At 39.0% G+C, this 18,745-nt stretch overlaps 1 protein-coding gene across 1 annotated transcript; it reads left to right on the top strand.

Moving 5' to 3' along the window:
- Positions 1–2,809: 2,809 nt before the first annotated feature.
- On the top strand, positions 2,810–11,977 carry LOC108666506 (T-complex protein 1 subunit alpha). Its single transcript, XM_018153392.2, has 12 exons — positions 2,810–2,980; positions 4,384–4,469; positions 5,731–5,835; positions 6,565–6,686; positions 6,894–6,993; positions 7,241–7,433; positions 7,812–7,957; positions 8,236–8,370; positions 8,716–8,861; positions 10,243–10,435; positions 10,892–11,078; positions 11,206–11,977. The coding sequence occupies exons 1-12, from the start codon at positions 2,911–2,913 to the stop codon at positions 11,385–11,387; spliced, it is 1,665 nt and encodes a 554-aa protein (XP_018008881.1). The 5' UTR covers positions 2,810–2,910; the 3' UTR covers positions 11,388–11,977.
- The last annotated feature ends 6,768 nt before the right edge of the window (positions 11,978–18,745 follow it).

Raw genomic sequence — 18,745 nt, 5'->3', positions numbered from 1 at the left:
ACACTTTGGAGCGAATTTTTGAAGCTCATCGGCTCAACAGAGTTATTGATTCCCAATGCGCCCTCACTGGCTTTGCCACTTTTTTTTTTATTCCTAATAAAAGATATTTGCAGCTGAGATGTATTCAAGAAGGTCAAAACTGTGTTGCACCTGCTCCATAATCCTTGCGATTGCAAAGAATCCTGCTTATCATAAATCCCGTCATTCTAGTTCTCCCCAACGCCATTATTAGTAATATATTTTACATAAAATAAAAAACCCGGATAAAAAATACGCATTTGAACGGGAAATTTTACTTGGAAAATTAAACACCCATTTTACTAAAGTTTAAAAACACGAAAAAATTATTTGAGTGTTTAAATTGAATTTATATATATATCAAGAATCGAATTTCAAATTTAAATACAATACTTTCTGGGCTCAACACCTTACTTTTCCCCCACTAATAACAAAATTTCATGTTTATGTATTTCTGTTACAATAAATATCGTGGATACGCTACCAAACAGGCACTAGTACCAACAATATGTGTTTAAAAATTACTTTTTAAAGACAACACTTCTAATGAGGCCAGTGTCTCCGATGTTACACATGTACTATGAATTTCTTATTTTATTTTTAAATATTAAAAAAATTATTTAACAATTTTTTACTAATAAAACAATATTGCTCAATTTTTTTAAATTAGCTCCATATTGATTATAAGATTTGTTGCAGACAAACAACAAACAAGAAGTGGAGTTAGTGAGAAGTGTTGTAAAATATTGCTGAATTGGGGAGCCAATACTTCAATCGGTGAGGTGCCTCATTTTTAGCCAAGAAATTTACTGTTTATTCACGACGCCAGGCTTCAAACACAAGCACACTGTTTAATACACGAGTAAACTGTGGTAAATATATTCAAGATTAGTAGTAATATTTAGGTCCCTCGGCAATTCGCGGGACCTCAACGTGGTGGTTGATCAAAGAAATTTTGAAAACTCTAGTGTAAGGCATTTCCGATTGATTGGGCTTCCAATCAACCCAGCCTCTCCAACAGGTGGTATATATTATTAATTCTGTCCGTACAGGGCACGTCCCCAGTAGGTAGAGGTAGGATGATTTATTTTTTAGGTCCCAAAGAACTCTCCCCCCCCATCTTGCACCCAAGGGCTACTCTCTAGAAAGGTGAAGCAGCATCAAATGGTTGGGCGACACCATTTACCGGCCTCATTCGCTCTCGGTGACGTGGCCGCGTGGCCTGCAGTCGCCACAAAAGAGTCGCCGCAAAAATGCTGTGAGTCTCTGCTACTTCTTGAAGAACGGTGTCTCACCTCTGCTCCGCTCTTTAAGGCTCACCCTTGACCGTAACTGAAAAGACATCCTAGCTAATAAGGTAAGGCAAGGCACAAGGCCCGTCAGAGTCTGACGTGCCTTAGATTGACTAGGAAGAGCATTCCATGGACTTCTTAACCCTATACCTCCTCACACGAGTAACCGGAGCAATAATGCCACAATCCTACTTTCCAAAAAGGATACGTTTTAGTGATAGCAAAACGACTTGCACTGATGTTTGCCGCCACGTACGACAACTTTAAAATATTCTCTGTTGCGTACAAACGTCCTCAGGTTGCTACACTAAATAGTTTACGTAAAATTTAAGTTGAAAATTATGCGCCCGGAGAGTAAAACACTGCAGTAGAGGGTTAAGACCAATTTTTAAAAGAATGTAGTTGAGTCTAATTTTCGGGTGAACGATTTCGACGAGATTTTGCAACCAGACATTATATAGTTCGGTATGTTAGAGACGTGATGGGACACACACCCTTTCTCCTCAGGGGGGACCTGAGTTTTCCACTATTGAGCTCGGGGTGCCTAACTACTTGTGTCAGTTGTGCAGACTGCAGTTAAGTTTTTGCCTAGACAGGATTCATTACAGTTCCCATCTCTGTCTCTCTCCTGCAGTCAGCCGCCATCTTGTGTATGTAACTTTTTTCTGTTGTTTTTTCGCCTATCTCTCCTAGTCACTTCGTCTCATTGAGGGGCTCACGCTTCTTTTTTCGCGCCAGCTTCAGCTGACTAGACACGTGAGACCTTCCCTCTTGTGGGTGATGATTAATTTGAGAAATTTAATACTACTTGGTGAGGTTGCACATGTGAAGGTTTCTTAAACTCAGCCTTTTACACGCAAACTAAAATGAAGCATACCAAATATTCTGACCATTACCCTCATCGCACCGAATTGTGCATACCGTAACTTACATTGAATGTTTTAATTACTTCAATCTAAGAAAATGTGAACCTAAAAATATCATCAAATACTTTAAATTGTCCATTTGGCATTGAACGGTGTGCATTTAGTTACAAAATTACTTTTTGTTAAAATTGAAGCAGAAATGCGGCGTACTTAATTAAGGTGCTGAAATCTCACCTATAACCAACTTAATTAAAAAAGGGTGTGGCTAACGCACAATGCAATATTACCTCAGAATAATGTTATGCTTTATAAATTTTTAATGACTTCCTATTAGTCATCAAAAATAGTCATTAGTCCTTTTATGGCTCTCTATTGCATAGATTCTATTCCAGAAATGTCCTGGAGCTTGATACCCATATGTAGAATCTGATTGTACAAAGCCTAACAGCTGGATCCTCTGATAGGTCCTACAAAATTATAACTGGTCATCTGCACTCATACTATGTATTAAAATGGAGATTCAACAAATAAAATGGAATTTTTACGCACTTTAAAATCATAAAATCGAAATTTATATCAATAAATGCAAGTACTTTGTTAGGAGGCGCCGGTAACAGAAGGTTTCTATAGACGATTGGAGCGATGACTAAAATGCCACAGCCCTAAAATTTTGCGATTTTTGGCAGCGTTCGTGTGTAGTATTTTACAAGTGAATCGGTTGATAAACTAATATCATGTCTCTTCAGTCAGTATTATCTATTCCTGGAAAGCGTTCTACTGGATCATCTGTCAGAACCGAAAATGGTGAGAAGATGTCAATAAGACAAAATAATTCCCATGAAATTGCACCTCGTGGCCGCTACTGTTGCCGTAGATGAATTTTCGAGACTTCTGACGATAATTTTTTTTTCAGCTAGGCAGACTTGTTAATTCATGTCAAGACCCTGCGGACAAAAATTTAATAAATAATGTTTTACATGAAGTACAAGGTATGTTCCTTAAGGAAATGATTGTGCATTATCGAGGAGCTTTGATATTTTCAAGAATTGTAGTACCTAGTTTGTTATTGGATAAAATTACTATGTTACAAACTTACAGTACCAAGCAGCAAGCAAGATATTTTTTAATGAAGTGAGTGATTTATAAATTCATGATCTGCGCATATTTCATCTCTTTGTTGTGAAGCCTACTTCAAGGCTGCTTACTGATGTTTCATTGTTACTAAGTCTGACTTACTGTTATACCTAATAAATATGGATAGTTGAAGTCTGAAGATTTTCAAAAATTTGAAATAATTTTTTTATGAAATAATATATTATTAGGTATAGGGCTAGGCTAACCTGTTTTTTACACCAAGGCTAATACCAGGATTGCAGTAGGATATATATATGAAATGTTATCCAGATTCCAGTAGGCTATTTCCTAAAAATCATAGGCTAGAACTTTGGTTTCACAGCCTGTGGTTATTAAAAACCCTGTGCAATTGTGCTGACAGTGCAAGACCATTCAAATTTGCAATAAATTTTTAAAGACATCAAGGCAAGGGCCGTAGAAACTAAAATGAAATTTATGTCTCGTCCATTGGTAGCTTTTGCTCAATTTCCTGGAATTAGGCAAAAAAAAAAAATTTATAACATGTGAGAATGAGATCATGAGATGATCATGATCATGCTTTACTCGATGAGAGAGCAAAAAAGGCTGCAATTTTTATTTGGGCAATTGCATAAATTTCAGAATCTTTATGTCTGGAAAAACTCACATGGAATTTGGGTCCTTGGATTGGAATTTGGATGGACATAGGCCTATTTTCCAATCTGTCATTGGATTGGAGTTGAAAGTGGGGCAGGGTACTTTTGCAGTTTAGCAGCTGCTGAAAAAATATATATTTTTTGGAATTTTTTTTTTACCTTTTACAAGTTACACCATAATTTTATTTTCCGAGATCTTCTCATCAATATTCTCAAAATTCCATCCTTGAATCCTGGAGTGTGATCACAATTTACTAGTTACCTCTTTGATCATTAAGGTACCGTTAAATGGGGTAACTTAGACCGGCGGGGTAACTTAGACCACTTTTCGTTTTTTTAACAAAAACCCCCACAACTCAACAACTATTTGACATAGAAAAATTTTGTCAATGGGCATTAAAGGCCTAATACTGAGGCTACATAACACAATAGAAATTTTTTATAATTTTTTATTTCCAGTTATTGCTGCCAACTCAGTGGCAAATATTCTCAAGAGCTCCCTTGGACCTGTGGGGTTGGATAAAATGATTGTGGATGATGTTGGGGTGAGTAACTGAGTTATTTGTCTATTGCAAACACAGGGTAATCTGGTTGTATTTACCTATTTGTGGAGGTATTAGCCCATGCTGATTTGAGTTGTAAAAAAACTCATTAAAAACTTGTATCTATGTGTTACTGCGTTCTGTAACTTGTTCTAAAGTCATTCAGGACAGACAGGACATATGACATGAAATCAAATACATAAGTAACCACCAGATATCCACCTTTGTGGTGAAGTCCATGTTGTATTTTTTGCAATTTTTTAAAATTCTTGGGCATTCCTTTAGCAAGTTTTGTCACCATTGCTAGAAGAATCAACTTTACAAAATTTTTAAAAATTATTTTATTTTAGTCCTACCTAAATTTTATATTTATATTAATTTCAAATTTGGTTGTAATTTAACATGGTAATTCAACATGCGCGTTTTTTTTTTCAAATTTCACATTATTTAGCTTCTTAGTTGAAAAAACAATTAGGAAAATGTACAAGCCTGAATTTTTGAGCATGTACATTGTACAATAGTAGAAGCCTCAAAGTTTGCTACTAATTCAAAAGGAATAAGTTGATTTTTCCAAAATTTATGAGGAATAAGCTAAAAATTGTTTTTCTTAGAGGCTTGAACTGTACACATTACATCTTTTTATACTCTCTGTTTTTTCATGTTATCAGCCTTAGATAGGGTCTCAATAAATATCTATACATGGTAATTATAATATCTCTATACTCAATGCTGTGCTACTCCAATGTTGTTGAGCAGCAGAGAGAGCTCAAAAGTTTCCTGTTTATTCTGAATTTAAAATCTTACTGCTTTTTTAGGCAATTTCTTTAAAGAGTTGGTGTATTGCCCCAGATATCCATTTGTGGCTTTGAAAATTATTATTTTTTGTCTGATCCAATACATCTCCTACAGGTGTAGACATATTTAGTTCATTGGGCAGCAGTAATTTTGCTTGTTCATAATTTATATTGTATTTCATATTTTTTTTGTATAAAAAATCATGAAGATTTAATTACCTACTTTAGAAATTACTTTACTCTACTTCAAAATTTTTTTAATTTGCTTGCTATGTAAATGTTTCAAATGATTTAAAAATTATATTGCTGTCTTCATTCATTCTCTTCAGCATAATGAACTAGAGTTGAGAAATGCATAAAATATTAAAATGTTTCCATATGTCATTTTGTACTCTTGCCAATTTATGAAATTATTTGTTGAATTTAACAGTAACTTGACAATTTCTGAAATTATTTGTTGAATTTGACAGGATGTGACCGTTACTAACGATGGTGCCACAATCCTGAAGCTGCTCGAGGTTGAGCATCCTGCTGCCCGCGTCCTGGTGGAGCTTGCACAGCTGCAAGATGATGAGGTATGACCGTATGAGTATTAAATATAATATAGGGTAATATGTGTATATGTGTACCTACTCTAATATATATTATACTCTATTGGGTAATATCGATTATTTCTTCTGCTTCATGAATATCTGTAATAGTATGTTTCCACTTTCATTAATTGATTCTTACTGGATGGAAATGGATTTTTTATGTTATATATAATATCCTTACAAAAAAATGAAATGAAACAGTTGTATTATGTGTGTTATTGAAGTTATAGAATTGATATTCTTGGTTTCTGGCCAAAATTTGTTGTATATCTGTTTATGAATCTGTTGCTCCCTCTGATTTGTAGGCTAATCCTAAATTTAAACATTTTATCTTCCTATTATTTAGTTATAATTTAGTGACTTAGTAGGTACTTGATTATACATTAGAAAATAAGTAAATCATCTTCTGGTATTGGTCAATAGAAGTTGATCCTAACAACAAATATTTAAGTGTGATAAATAGCTGACAAGACATGACTTTTTTTGTGTCATTGTCTTTGTCAGGACAAACAAATTAACTTGTGGCAGTGCATAGCAGAGACTTTTTTAGACTCTTCCTCATGCAGCCATGCTCAGGTTCATTTTTTGACTTGTATATGGTAATAAAATTTTTACGTCCAAGGTAGCTAGTGCCTCTACAAGTTGTTTGTCATTTTATTCGAGTCATTGATTGGGTTTTAGGCAAGGAATTTTCACAATTTATCTTTCCAGGTTGGTGATGGAACCACGAGCGTTGTTATCATTGCTGCTGAGCTTCTCAAAGCTGCTGATGAGCTTGTGAAACAGAAAATCCATCCAACTTCTATTATTGCTGGATACAAACTTGCCTGCAAGTATGTGCGACTCTTTCAACATTGATTTCAAATCGTCCTTGAACTTCACTTATTTCATAGTTTAGCTCTGCTTTATTTTTATTAATTGTAATCATTATATTCCAGGGTATTTAATTTATCCATGTGTTGCTTGCATGAATACTATTATGTCCTCTCATCTGCTCATCTAGAGTAGGTAATCATTATGTGACTCTTTTTTCCCCACAGGGAAGCTTGCCGGTATATCCAAAACAATTTGACCATCAGCACAGATGAACTTGGCAAGGACTGTGTTGTGGCTGCAGCACGCACCACCATGTCCTCCAAGGTATGTTGCTGCATAGTATGTGTCATGTCTGCTTCATTAATAGTATTATGGATCTGGTGGATACATAGAGTATTAAGAACATAACTGCTTTACTGAGCTCATCTTCACTAGATGCATTTCTAGTATGGTTCGATTCATTTAATTTTCGGCATATCATTGATGTTTTCCTTTCAAACTGTATCATTATGTTAAAAGTTACTTGCAATACGTTGCATTATTCATTGTCTAATTTGTTGATTGTCTGCAGGTGGTGAGCGTGGACAGCGAGTTTTTTGGACAGATGGTGGTTGACGCTGCAACAGCTGTGCGCGTGAGTGACGGTAAAGGGGGCAGCAAGTACCCCATCAAGGCAGTCAACATCCTCAAGGCTCACGGACGTTCAGCTCGCGAGTCTGTCTTGGTTGATGGCTATGCTCTGAATTGCACCATAGCATCACATGGTGAGGCTTTGCTTTAGGTAAACGTGACTAGTTTACCGTGAGTAGTAATTTTTTCAATTCACAGTCTTTTTTGCTGTACCTCTTGAATTCATTTCATCTACCTAACATTCAATAAGAATTTATTTGGATCTTTGCAACTGAAGAACATGCTTACTGTCTCGTAGTTATTGAAGTCACGTGTATTTTTCTGAATTTAAGCTACTCTGTAAATAATTGAAAGTCCCCTTACTATTTTATCTGTTGCTACTGTGAATATTTAAATAAATTGTATTTTCAGAGTGCTTTTGAGATTACTTTACTATTGAATCATGTTCATGGATGATAACCATCTCTTTGGATAAGCGAATTTGTATTGCTTACAAAAGTTTTTTCCCTCAGCCATGACAAAGAAGATCATTGGAGCCAAGATCGCGTGTTTGGACTTCAACTTGCAGAAAGAAAAAATGAAGCTCGGCGTGCATGTTCTGCTGAGCGACCCTGACAAGCTCGATGCCATCAGACAGCGAGAGGCTGACATTACAAAGGTGAATAGCTCATGCGTCTTGTGCTAAATAATTAGCAGCTTTTAAAATCATTAAGCAAAATATTATGAAAGTTTTACAGAGTCCTGAATAAAACATCTGTCCAGTTTCAAGTTTAAGAAACTCAATTTTGATGAAATATTTGCTGCTGTCATATTTGTTTGGAAATTGTATTTGCTGCTGTCATATTTGTCAGGAAATGGTGTCCTTTGTTTATGCTTTTCTAATTTATGTGTCTAATTTATATTATGTGTACACAATTTATGTGTTTATTATCTCAGGAACGCATTAGCAAGATTCTGAAGGCTGGCGCAAATGTTGTCCTGACAACGCAAGGTATTGACGATTTGTGTCTCAAGTATTTCGTGGAGGCGGGAGCCATGGCTGTGAGACGTGTCAAGAAGGTCGACATGAAGGCAAGTCTTCATTGCGCAAGGAATTGAGACATTATAGTTGAATTGGATAGTTATATTATATGAAAAATATTATTGAAACTCTTCTTGTGCAGTTCTGTATAAAGTTCATATTTTGTATTGTTCTCTGCCATGTTACTTGAAGGATACTATAGGAACATATTGTAAAAATTTAATTTCTCGTTCAGAAATTTCAATTATGCAATCTGTTCAGAGTTCTAATTAATCAACTTTCACTGTATTTACTGGTGGTAGAAGATTCATACTTTCCATAATTTTATCTGATCTCAAGCCATGTTTGCTACAACCAAGGTCATTCTTTATAACTGGTAAATTTCACTCGATCAGCGTATCGCTAAAGCGACGGGCGCAACATTGCTGACCACCCTGTGTAACCTGGAGGGTGAGGAGACCTTCGAGACCTCTTACTTGGGAGAAGCTGCTGAAGTTGCCCAGGAGCGAATCTGTGACGATGAACTCATCCTTATTAAGGGGTTGGTATCACTGATATTTATTCATTCCCTAAGCAATAAAAATGTATCTCTGATTTCTTAGTATGTTTTAAACGACTCATTTAGGCCGTAATGAACGCTCCTGCCCGACTTGTGTGCAATAAGCAAAACGACCACGTGACGCCGATATTGCGTGATCTTCACTGGCTGCGCATGCAGCAGCGCACGCACTTCAAGGTCGCTGTTCTGCCGTTCCGATGCATTCGCGGTCTGGCGCGCCTTATCACCCATTTGCACGTCTCTCTACCGCTGGCGACAGAGCGTTACCCGGTTGCCGCCGCCTGAACTAGGACAGTCTGCCGGCTTCCGTAACTTGGGCTCCTTCGTTGATGCCTAAAGACAGAACTATTTCGTAGAGACTATGAATTTAATACTTAGTCATTTTTATCCGTTTTCATCCTTTGTCATGTCTATTTATTTTTTGGTGTCTGTAAAACTTGTGCGTAACGTGCCCTCTAAGTTTGTTTAAACCTGACGGACGCCACGATAACTGCTTTGTAGAATAATAATCTGGCACTCGCTATTCAATCCTTATTGATCAAATCATTATGCATGAATGATGATTTAAACACATGATAATTACTCTGATAATTTGGTTACCTGTCCACCGAATGTTTTCACAATTTATATGAAGCAATTCGAGTGAATTTTTTTTGCACTTATAGTGATTTCCGAAAATTGTGGTTTTCATGATTCGATTCAAATACTGCATATAATCTTACTATACTATCAATACTAATCTTACCACAGCACAAATAATTTATCTGATATGCATCATTATATGCATCGCGAGCAACACTGACGTCATATCTTACCGTCAGCACTCAGTGCTGCAAGTATAACTGACGTCGTATGTTATCCACTGCCGCACAGCCCGTCAGCACACTGTGCCGCGAGTATAATTGACGTCGTACGCTACCCACAGCCCGTCAGCGCGTAATAATAATCTGGCACTCGCTATTCAACCCTTATTGATCAAATCATTATGCATGAATGATGATTTAAACACATGATAATTACTCTGATAATTTGGTTACCTGTCCACCAAATGTTTTCACAATTTATATGAAGCAATTCGAGTGAATTTTTTTTGCACTTATAGTGATTTCCGAAAATTGTGGTTTTCATGATTCGATTCAAATACTGCATATAATCTTACTATACTATCAATAATAATCTTACCACAACACGAATAATTTATCTGATATGCATCAGCGCTCAGTGCCGCGAGAAACACTGACGTCATATCTTACCGTCAGCACTCAGTGCTGCAAGTATAACTGACGTCGTATGTTATCCACTGCCGCACAGCCCGTCAGCACACTGTGCCGCGAGTATAATTGACGTCGTACGCTACCCACAGCCCGTCAGCGCGCAGTGCTGCGAGCATCATCCTGCGTGGCCCCAACGACTTCTACTGCGACGAGATGGAGCGCAGCATCCACGACGCCCTGTGCGTGGTGCGGCGCGTGCTGGAGAGCAGCAGCGTCGTGTGCGGTGGAGGCTCCGTCGAGGCTGCCCTCTCAGTCTACTTGGAGAACTTTGCCACCACACTCGTGCGTTCCTTTTATTCGTGTCCTAGCAGTAATATATGAACAATCATTATATAGTTATAATGTAACATTCCGTCTTCAAAATAATCCCCGAGTACAACAATGTTTTGCAGAACACCTTAAGCGTCTTCAGAATAGTCCCTGCATGTAGCTGAGTAGTAGTACATAGTAGTAGTATGTCTGAGTAGTACAACATTAGCGTCGTCAAAATAGTCCCTGAATCAATCAAGGGTTGGTAAAAGTACAACATGTTTGTTGAATTAATAGGTTATAAAAGACAAGTACACAGTCATTGGTTATTATGAAATATTTATTTATGTTTATTCCTTTACATTAATGGAGCAATGAAATTTTTTACCTTGACTTATTTTGTACCAAAACAAACTTGTTTATAAATCCCTATGCGAAGGTTTTGCATGGTGCCTAAGTTTTTATTAATAATTATCATTTTGTGAGCAGAGTTCTAGGGAGCAGCTGGCCATTGCTGCGTTCGCACAGTCGCTGCTGGTGATCCCCAACACGCTGACGGTGAACGCCGCCAGGGACGCCACCGAACTCGTGCCTAAACTGAGGGCCTTCCACCACTCCTCTCAAGTCAAGGCTGAGCACAAGAAACTCAAGTACTTCGGCCTAGACCTCATGGAAGGTATTTTCATTATTCCAGGTTGCTTTTCAATGCTATTTTTCCCGAGTGAGAAATTTTTAAAGTACATTTTTTATTTGGGAATGTTCATGTTAGTATTATCCATATGCTCTTATTTACTTAATTTCAGGTACCGTCCGTGACAACCGAGAAGCCGGTGTGTTCGAGCCTGGCATGAGCAAAATCAAGCAACTGAAATTCGCGACTGAAGCAGCCATCACAATCCTGCGCATAGACGATATGATCAGGCTGGAGCCCGAGCAGAAGGAAGAGAGCCACTACCAGAACGCCCGCAGACAGGGGATGCTCTAGAAATCGATGTTGCCTTAACACCTTGGCCTAACATTAATCTGCACTAACCTCTTAATAAAGCTGTGAACTCGACTCTTATTTCTTACTTGGGATCTGTCCTGTATTCTTAACAAAAAAGCAGTACTGTAAGCAACGAAACCAGTGACATTCTAGTAGTAATGCTTTTCTACCTCGCTTTGAAACTATTGAAGTCCCTTGTGAAATTTCAGGCATCAATACTGTCGTATAAAAAATTTTCATCGTATGAAATTGATCGATAACACTATCATCTTGCTATGTCGGTGCCTCGCTCCGTAAGATGTCTCTCTGAAGATCTATATTAGCTGGAATTTGACGTATTTGTTATACTTATATGATATTAAATCAACAATATTGCTCCATCGCCTTCACATTTATATCTATTAACATTGTTCTGATATTGTTAAACAATTAACTCTTCTCATTAATGTCTGCTTTGATATCGTTTATATCGGTCCAAAATCCACATCTCAATGATATCGTGGGAGCGACAGTGGAAGCGTTGAGTGCATGTCATAAGCCTGCATAATTAATGAAGTTGACCTCGCTGTCGAATCTATTGTTGGAGTCCTTATATTTGTTTCATTTTTTCAACTGCTTACTATCAAATAGGTAACTAATCAATATATTGGATCATATTTTCATGAATGAATCGTCACATCGTATATTGTAGCAGAAAATTGCACATGGAATAGTGTTGTTTTAAACTCGGGTATAACGGATCAATCGATTCGCAAAATTTAATTTGCTAAGCTATGCTAGATGCGTCTACCATTTAGGAGCAAACTACCGACTTCATGCATTAGAAAATAAAACTAGCTTAATTATTGTGCAAAAACGCGTCGAGAAATCCCCATCGCTTCATTAAAAGCATTACGAGGCGACGTTTTGTTTTTCTGTCGTAAAATTTTGACCAGTGCGCAGCCGTGTGCCACAAATTTAACTTTTGAGCTAGCCCTAGAGCCTCTTACTAGCCACACCATCAACGTTCAAAAGCCATACTCGACCGGAGAGCTAAGAAGCCACAAACATCGCCGGACCCACCGAAACCTGATCGCTTCGGTACCACTTTTTGCATTATTCGTGAACCTCTACAAATTTCAACTCACGATGGCCCTACCTCTTCACTTACTTCCGTCTTACGAGCTTCCCGCAGCCAAGCTAAAGAATTTTATCAAGCAAACAGTCGGGGTAAGTGGTGACATATTGCCTTGATGGGTTTATATATGTGAGGTGGGCGCAGATTTGAGCAGTGGCTGCAAACACGCGACTTCAATGGATTTTGGCACTTTATTGCATATGTACTACGCATTCTAGCATGCTTGCCTATGGACAGGATTGGGAATTTTCTATTTATTTTGTCATTACAGCGAAACCAAAACACCTACCGACCGGTAAGCGTTTCTAGCAAGAAATATCTTGTTCCGGTTATCTGAAATAATAAGTAGTGTCGAACTCTGGCCTGTTAAAATTTAAGAGAATTTTCTTAATAAACATGTGCTAACACATCTTTAAGGAAGTTTTCAACGTTGAACGAGGTTTCAGTTGAGCAAAAACTTAAATATTAAAAGAATTTCTCCTGTGTTCTACTGTTGACGCGCAAGGTATTTCCATGAGGTATTTCGTTTCGCGGCAGCTGCCGTCTGTTGCCGGACTGATTGTAGTGAACTAAGTTCCATAATGGCAATGTTAAGGCCAGACTATTCAGTGAACGGATAATGGCGGAATATTGTAGTGAACTAATGGCAATTAACTGTTCCTGCTCTTTTTGGCTTCTGCACGATTCTGATGCGTTAAGTTGACTGTCGTTATGAAGATTTCTACTTCGTCAGTTCCGCTGGTCATATCCTGGCCCGACATTCTGACTCCCCGCCATGATCCAATTTATGGCTATCCCTCAGCCTCGCTGCCTTAGGCATGGTTGGCCCACTAGCCTGACTAGGGGCAGTAGGCCAGGTGAGGTTGGTGCCCCTCACAAGTGGTTGGTCTCCATTTATTATTTCTGGTGTAGCCCCCAGTCTGTACAATGGCGTGGTATCCTAACTTGGTGCGAGCTCTTGGCGTGGTTAGCGCTTAGCGCCCGTTCTGAAGACTCGACCTCAGGTACGCATGTGACTTCCCGCGAGTTGGCGTAACATTCTGAACATTGGTTCCGCAACACTGCTGATATGACTTGCGCGAATGCGGCGAATCCAACTGCAAACCGTGTCGTCTAGGGGCAATATCCTCTACACTCTACAGTCTACGTGGACCAACTTCCAGGGGACTCCTATAGGCTATACTATACCAAAGAACAAGAAGGTAAGTATTCTCCATGTTTAGTGGGTAACAATGATTCGGTTATAATGTTCGTTAATATACCGTTCCCTTAATTGAAGAGAACTATCCATAGCTAAAAATAAAATAGAACAACTTCATTAAAATTACCCTTGACCTATAATCATCCAAAGTTCCAATAATTATTAGTTAGAAAGTGTTAACCGTTGTATCGCGCTTTTTTGCCAGAAAGTCACTATTCTTTACAAGAAAGTGTTTAATTGCAACTCTTTCTGCCGTGTAAGCTGTTGGGCGCTCGGCTGACTTGTCTTCATCACCAGTCGTAACTCGTAAGTCAATAAAGTCATTATTGTATTCTTTCCCAATCTCACCTAGTAATTTTTCACTTTCAAAGCTCTGTAATTCACTATTTTGCACTTTGGAATCAATTCATCCATATGAATGATCGAAATGGAGATAGTTAGGTTAGTTTTTCATGACCGGGGTCATGAAAATTTACAAATCAAATAAATGCGGGGTCAAATTTACAAATCCTTTGTTTTTGGTTTCATCTTAAATGCAGTGTCTACAAATAATAAATATGCTCAGGTACTTAATTACCCATCGACGGTGAACATATTTTCGTAACGTTACATGATTTCTATTCCTTGTATGAAGCTGAATGAATTTTGACTGCAATCCAGTAATATTTGAAACGCAGTAGAAGAGAACTAATGAATCTCGGACCTTTCCTATTCTTTTAAAGACTATATATAAACGATTAGAAAAATAAACACGTTTAATACATAATAAGCTTCACTTTACCGTAGGTATGCCTAACCAACCCTATTCCGAGAATCTTCGTCGCACAGCCCAACGCCAGCGGTAGTCATTTTGAGTTGCTCTCCAGCCCACCAAGTCTTACTTTGCATTTTGATCGGCGCCTCCAAATTAGTTGAGGAACTCCAGCCAACAGCAGACCAACTCCTGCTGCAAGTTAGGTAATATCGCTGCGCAGATTGACAGCTTCCCAAGCCTCGGTCAAGAGAGCGCCGTCTGCTTGCCAGTTTTGTCCGCCCTTCTGAACTGCATCCCGTAAATTATAAAGTTTATTGTTAATCCTATGGTACGAATTGTGGTGTTGTGCGCGCATCCTAGGAAGCACTGATATTTTGGTTTCCATTATTTGAGTTTGTGGCTTGTTAGTTCCACTGGAATTTTTGACGGTTTATACATGAAATTTATTTCTTTTGCGTAAATTGTATTCGAATTAAAATACCTATAGTTCCCCTTGAGACTGGTTGAGGCAGGCGAAATTTTATTCTACATGTTGATCAATGTGTAAGGATGATTTTTGTGTCTCGACTAATGATTGCGTTGTGACCAACACCTGATGTTTCCCTAACACTTGGGAATTTTCACTTATAAGAGACCTTAATCAAATCGGATTGTTTATTGCAATATTTGAGATATTTGAGCAACATTTGAGTTAAGTAAACGAATATCTTTAAAAGAAATTTGCGTTGCATATTGGACTCACTCAGAAAGAAGGGGTCGTGTCTGAAGCAATAGAAAATGAAAAGCAAAAATCAAACCACTCGAGTCTTCTCACACGAGCATGAGTCATCAATATATAGATGAATGGAAATGAAAGTTCGTACGCCATGCCTCTTTAATTTTCTGGACTTCATTAGCAGGCAATGTGCGTCCGTATGGAAGAAGTCATGCATCTTATATATGAAGGAGAACAATAAGTTCTATTGGAGCATATTTTTGGTGCAGTCTCTTGATCTCGAATAATCTTGTCATTAATTCCTGAACAATTCAGGTGAAATCTTCACAGAGTAAACAGTATCTTACAGGTCAATGTGTTTACTGCATATTTTACTATTTGCGAATAAATTTTACTCTTCGATTTTCAGCAGGAATTTTCCGAATCGCACAGCTGTGGTACACCAACGTTGCTCGCCCTAAAAGTCTATCACAACTCTAATAATAACATGGATTTGCACCTTGTAAGCTCATGGTGAAATGGTGACATGGTGACGGTCACCTTTTCTCTCGGTCCTGGTGTTATTCTCGTCGGCAGCCAGCGAAGTGAAATCCCTGTCTCGCTCAATCACTTGGTGGAGCGTGTAAGTGGCCTTAATGGGAGAGTTTAACGCTGCTTGTGATGGTTCAATTCTAGGAATCCCGTGTCTCGCGGGGAGGTCGTCTCAACACTTTAAGTGATTTTCTATTACCCTAATAGTCATCTGATAATTGGATTCTTGACACCTGCACTGTACAGTCTTAGGCGTATATTCGAGCGTCACTGCCTCGTTTTATGTGCTTCAGTTTTACCGGGTCCGATCAGTTGGGGAAACGCGCAGTAATGCAGTCGCTGTTTGGCTTGAAAAATTAGGTCTAATTTTAATAACCTCAGCCGATTTAAGAGATAAATTCGAGGGAATAATTAACAAGGCATGATTTGACATAGAACGAGCGAAGACGGCTACCTCAAGAACTAATGTGTTGCACGTAGCCTCTATTAATTCATCGAAGGTGCCGATTATTGCCAGGTCGTGACGACAAATTGGCTCGCTATTTTTGCTCCAGCAGCAAATTACGGGCTCATCGAGACGGCAGATATTCTCAGAAATGCTCATTTAAAAACTAGCCGAGAAAATAGAGCGAAGGAGTTTCCACGTAGCAAAGGAGAGCGCGTGCGTTTGGCGCTGCTGACTTCCGTCCCTATCGTCGGTCGCTGCAATGAACGCGCGAACTTTTATGCCACTCTCCGGGATTTTTGCGAGCGCCGCTTTCCTGTTATTCTCTGGCCTGGAATTTTCGGACGACTTGGTTTGCTTTCCGTAATCATGCGAATTGCGAATTTCGTAAGCCAGCATTTGGCATTTCATTGCTTGGTTCCGAAAAAATGTACATCCTTCTTGGTGCCTTAAAATTTTCCGAGAAAAGGATTATTTGCACCACATACTCCGTTAAATCACCATGTTTTTTGCATAATCGTAACCCTCGTACGTATATTAGGCTCATTAGCATATGATCTTTGTTAACAATATTCGTTGTATCTCTACAATCTTCGTACATGTATACGTAAACGTATTCAAACGTAAATGAAATCTCGAATTTTGGTGCCTGTATATTGTCACGAATCTAGTATAACGAAAAAAAACGCTTGGCAAGTTTGCAATGATTAAGACAAGATCCAAGATTTTCGTACGGTCACTGAACTTTCAATATTTCATCATTGTATAATAATTATTGATGCAGCGCATGCGTGCGTTCTTCACACGAACACATCATGAATAATAAAGCTATACATTGAGTTCTGGCTAAGCAACGGAGCTGGAATCGCTCGCTGCGGTTGCGTATAAAGAGAACGAAGAGGTTGATCATTAGGGTAATGGTGGCAGGTATTGTGCCTCGTGTAGAGCTTCAAGACTTGCCTTTGTCTCGGTCTCTCATTAAGGACTTGAGCTACAAAGCTTGACGGACAGTTCCTGCAATGGGAAGTGGGTGCAGAACGCCCAGCTACACCGCCAAATGCATGACGACCCGGCCTTGCAATAGCGCCGTGGCACGGCCTGCAAGCGAGCGCGCTGCTTGTATGGCAGAGCGGGGCACCTGCGAGCCACAGGGCTCACGGCTTGTAAATTTTTTTCAGGACCTGCTTAAGGTACACCGTGTGTATACTCAACCAGCTTTAGGTTGGGAATATATGCACTGTGTGTGTTATAGTGACTGACTGCAGCTGGTGTGTTGTCTGGCTGCAGCTGGTGTGTTGTCTGGCTGCAGCTGGTGTGTTGTCTGACAGCAGCTGGTGTGTTGTCTGGCTGCAGCTGGTGTGTTGTCTGGCTGCAGCTGGTGTGTTGTATGGCTGCAGCTGGTGTGTTGTATGGCTGCAGTTGGTGTGTTGTCTGGCTGCAGTTGGTGTGTTGTATGGCTGCAGCTGGTGTGTTGTCTGGCTGCAGTTGGTGTGTTGTTCACGGCTTTTAAATTTCTTCGGGACTTGCTTTAGGTACACTGTGTGTACACGCAACCAGCTTAAGGTTGGGAATATACGCATTGTGTGTGTTATAGTGACTGGCTGCAGCTGGTGTGTCGTCTGGCTGCAGCTTCAGAGGGTACGCTAAATGTCACCAGATTAATGCAGAAAGATCTATTTCTCGATGCAAGCTTCGGTGCTTGCTTGCTCTGCTACATGAGGAACACCTGAAGTTGTTATACCGAAACTGAAGAAGCTCTGATCAGCTCCCTGGTCATTGATCGCGTACTTTGGTACTGTTCCATTATCGTTTTTCCTGAAAGACGATCGAGTCTGTGAACGCAATGAACACTTTGGCTGAGTGAATATTTAGTGTGAATATTTAGACACTATTACAGTGGGTATTAGAGGTAACAACTCTATGAAAATGTGCTTGACTTAATTTAGTTTTTTAAAGCTCGTGGCTCTCTTGTTACTTAAAAGTAATAAAGCAACAAAGCGATATTTCATGTCTAAACCACATTCCAAACTCCGTTTGCGCGCTGACAGCTAAACTCTTTTTGAGGCAGCTCATAGCCAGGCATAACGATCGCTTTGTGTCTCAGTACCCATCTTGGCGAGTCGAAAGTGTATGTCCTATGAAGACATGCCAGCCTTGACAACTGATGACTTCATGGTTCTAATAAATAATGCTGTCCCAGATTTATCACAGCTAAACAAAAGCTTCAAGTATGACGAACATTCGTATACTATTGATTAAACATGCTTTGTCATTTTGTAACAATGATCGCCTTTGTGCCGCTTCAGGCACCTTTAAAAATTTGCCATTTGATGCTAAGAAATACAAACCTTTGTCTAGGAGCCCTAACATTCTCAACACAAGGAACGAATCCACCCTACCGTTCTAAATTAAACGCCTCTGCATGAAATAATTCAATTCACAGAACATGCACGCAACGTTCAATTATATGCAGACAATCATGTTCGGTCATCGTAATATAACCCGCCTACTGATGGGCAATCGCTTTCAATTTCGGTAGTCCCTCAATAAGCAAGGAATTATTCTGGACTGGTTGCCAAGACTTATCGATGGCTA

This window comes from Hyalella azteca, unplaced genomic scaffold (genome assembly GCF_000764305.2).
Source record: "Hyalella azteca isolate HAZT.00-mixed unplaced genomic scaffold, Hazt_2.0.2 contig2148, whole genome shotgun sequence".
Lineage (NCBI taxonomy): Eukaryota > Metazoa > Arthropoda > Malacostraca > Amphipoda > Hyalellidae > Hyalella > Hyalella azteca.
The sequence above is the reverse complement of the archived record's forward strand: the minus strand, read 5'-3'. Positions and strand labels throughout refer to the sequence as shown.

Bases quoted from the DNA above. Each gene is read 5' to 3' on its own strand.
- LOC108666506 (XM_018153392.2), top strand. From the start codon at position 2,911: ATGTCTCTTCAGTCAGTATTATCTATTCCTGGAAAGCGTTCTACTGGA. The intron at 4,470-5,730 runs GTGAGTAACTGA...TGAATTTGACAG, and splicing joins TGATTGTGGATGATGTTGGG to GATGTGACCGTTACTAACGA. The intron at 7,434-7,811 runs GTGAGGCTTTGC...TTTTTCCCTCAG, and splicing joins TTGCACCATAGCATCACATG to CCATGACAAAGAAGATCATT.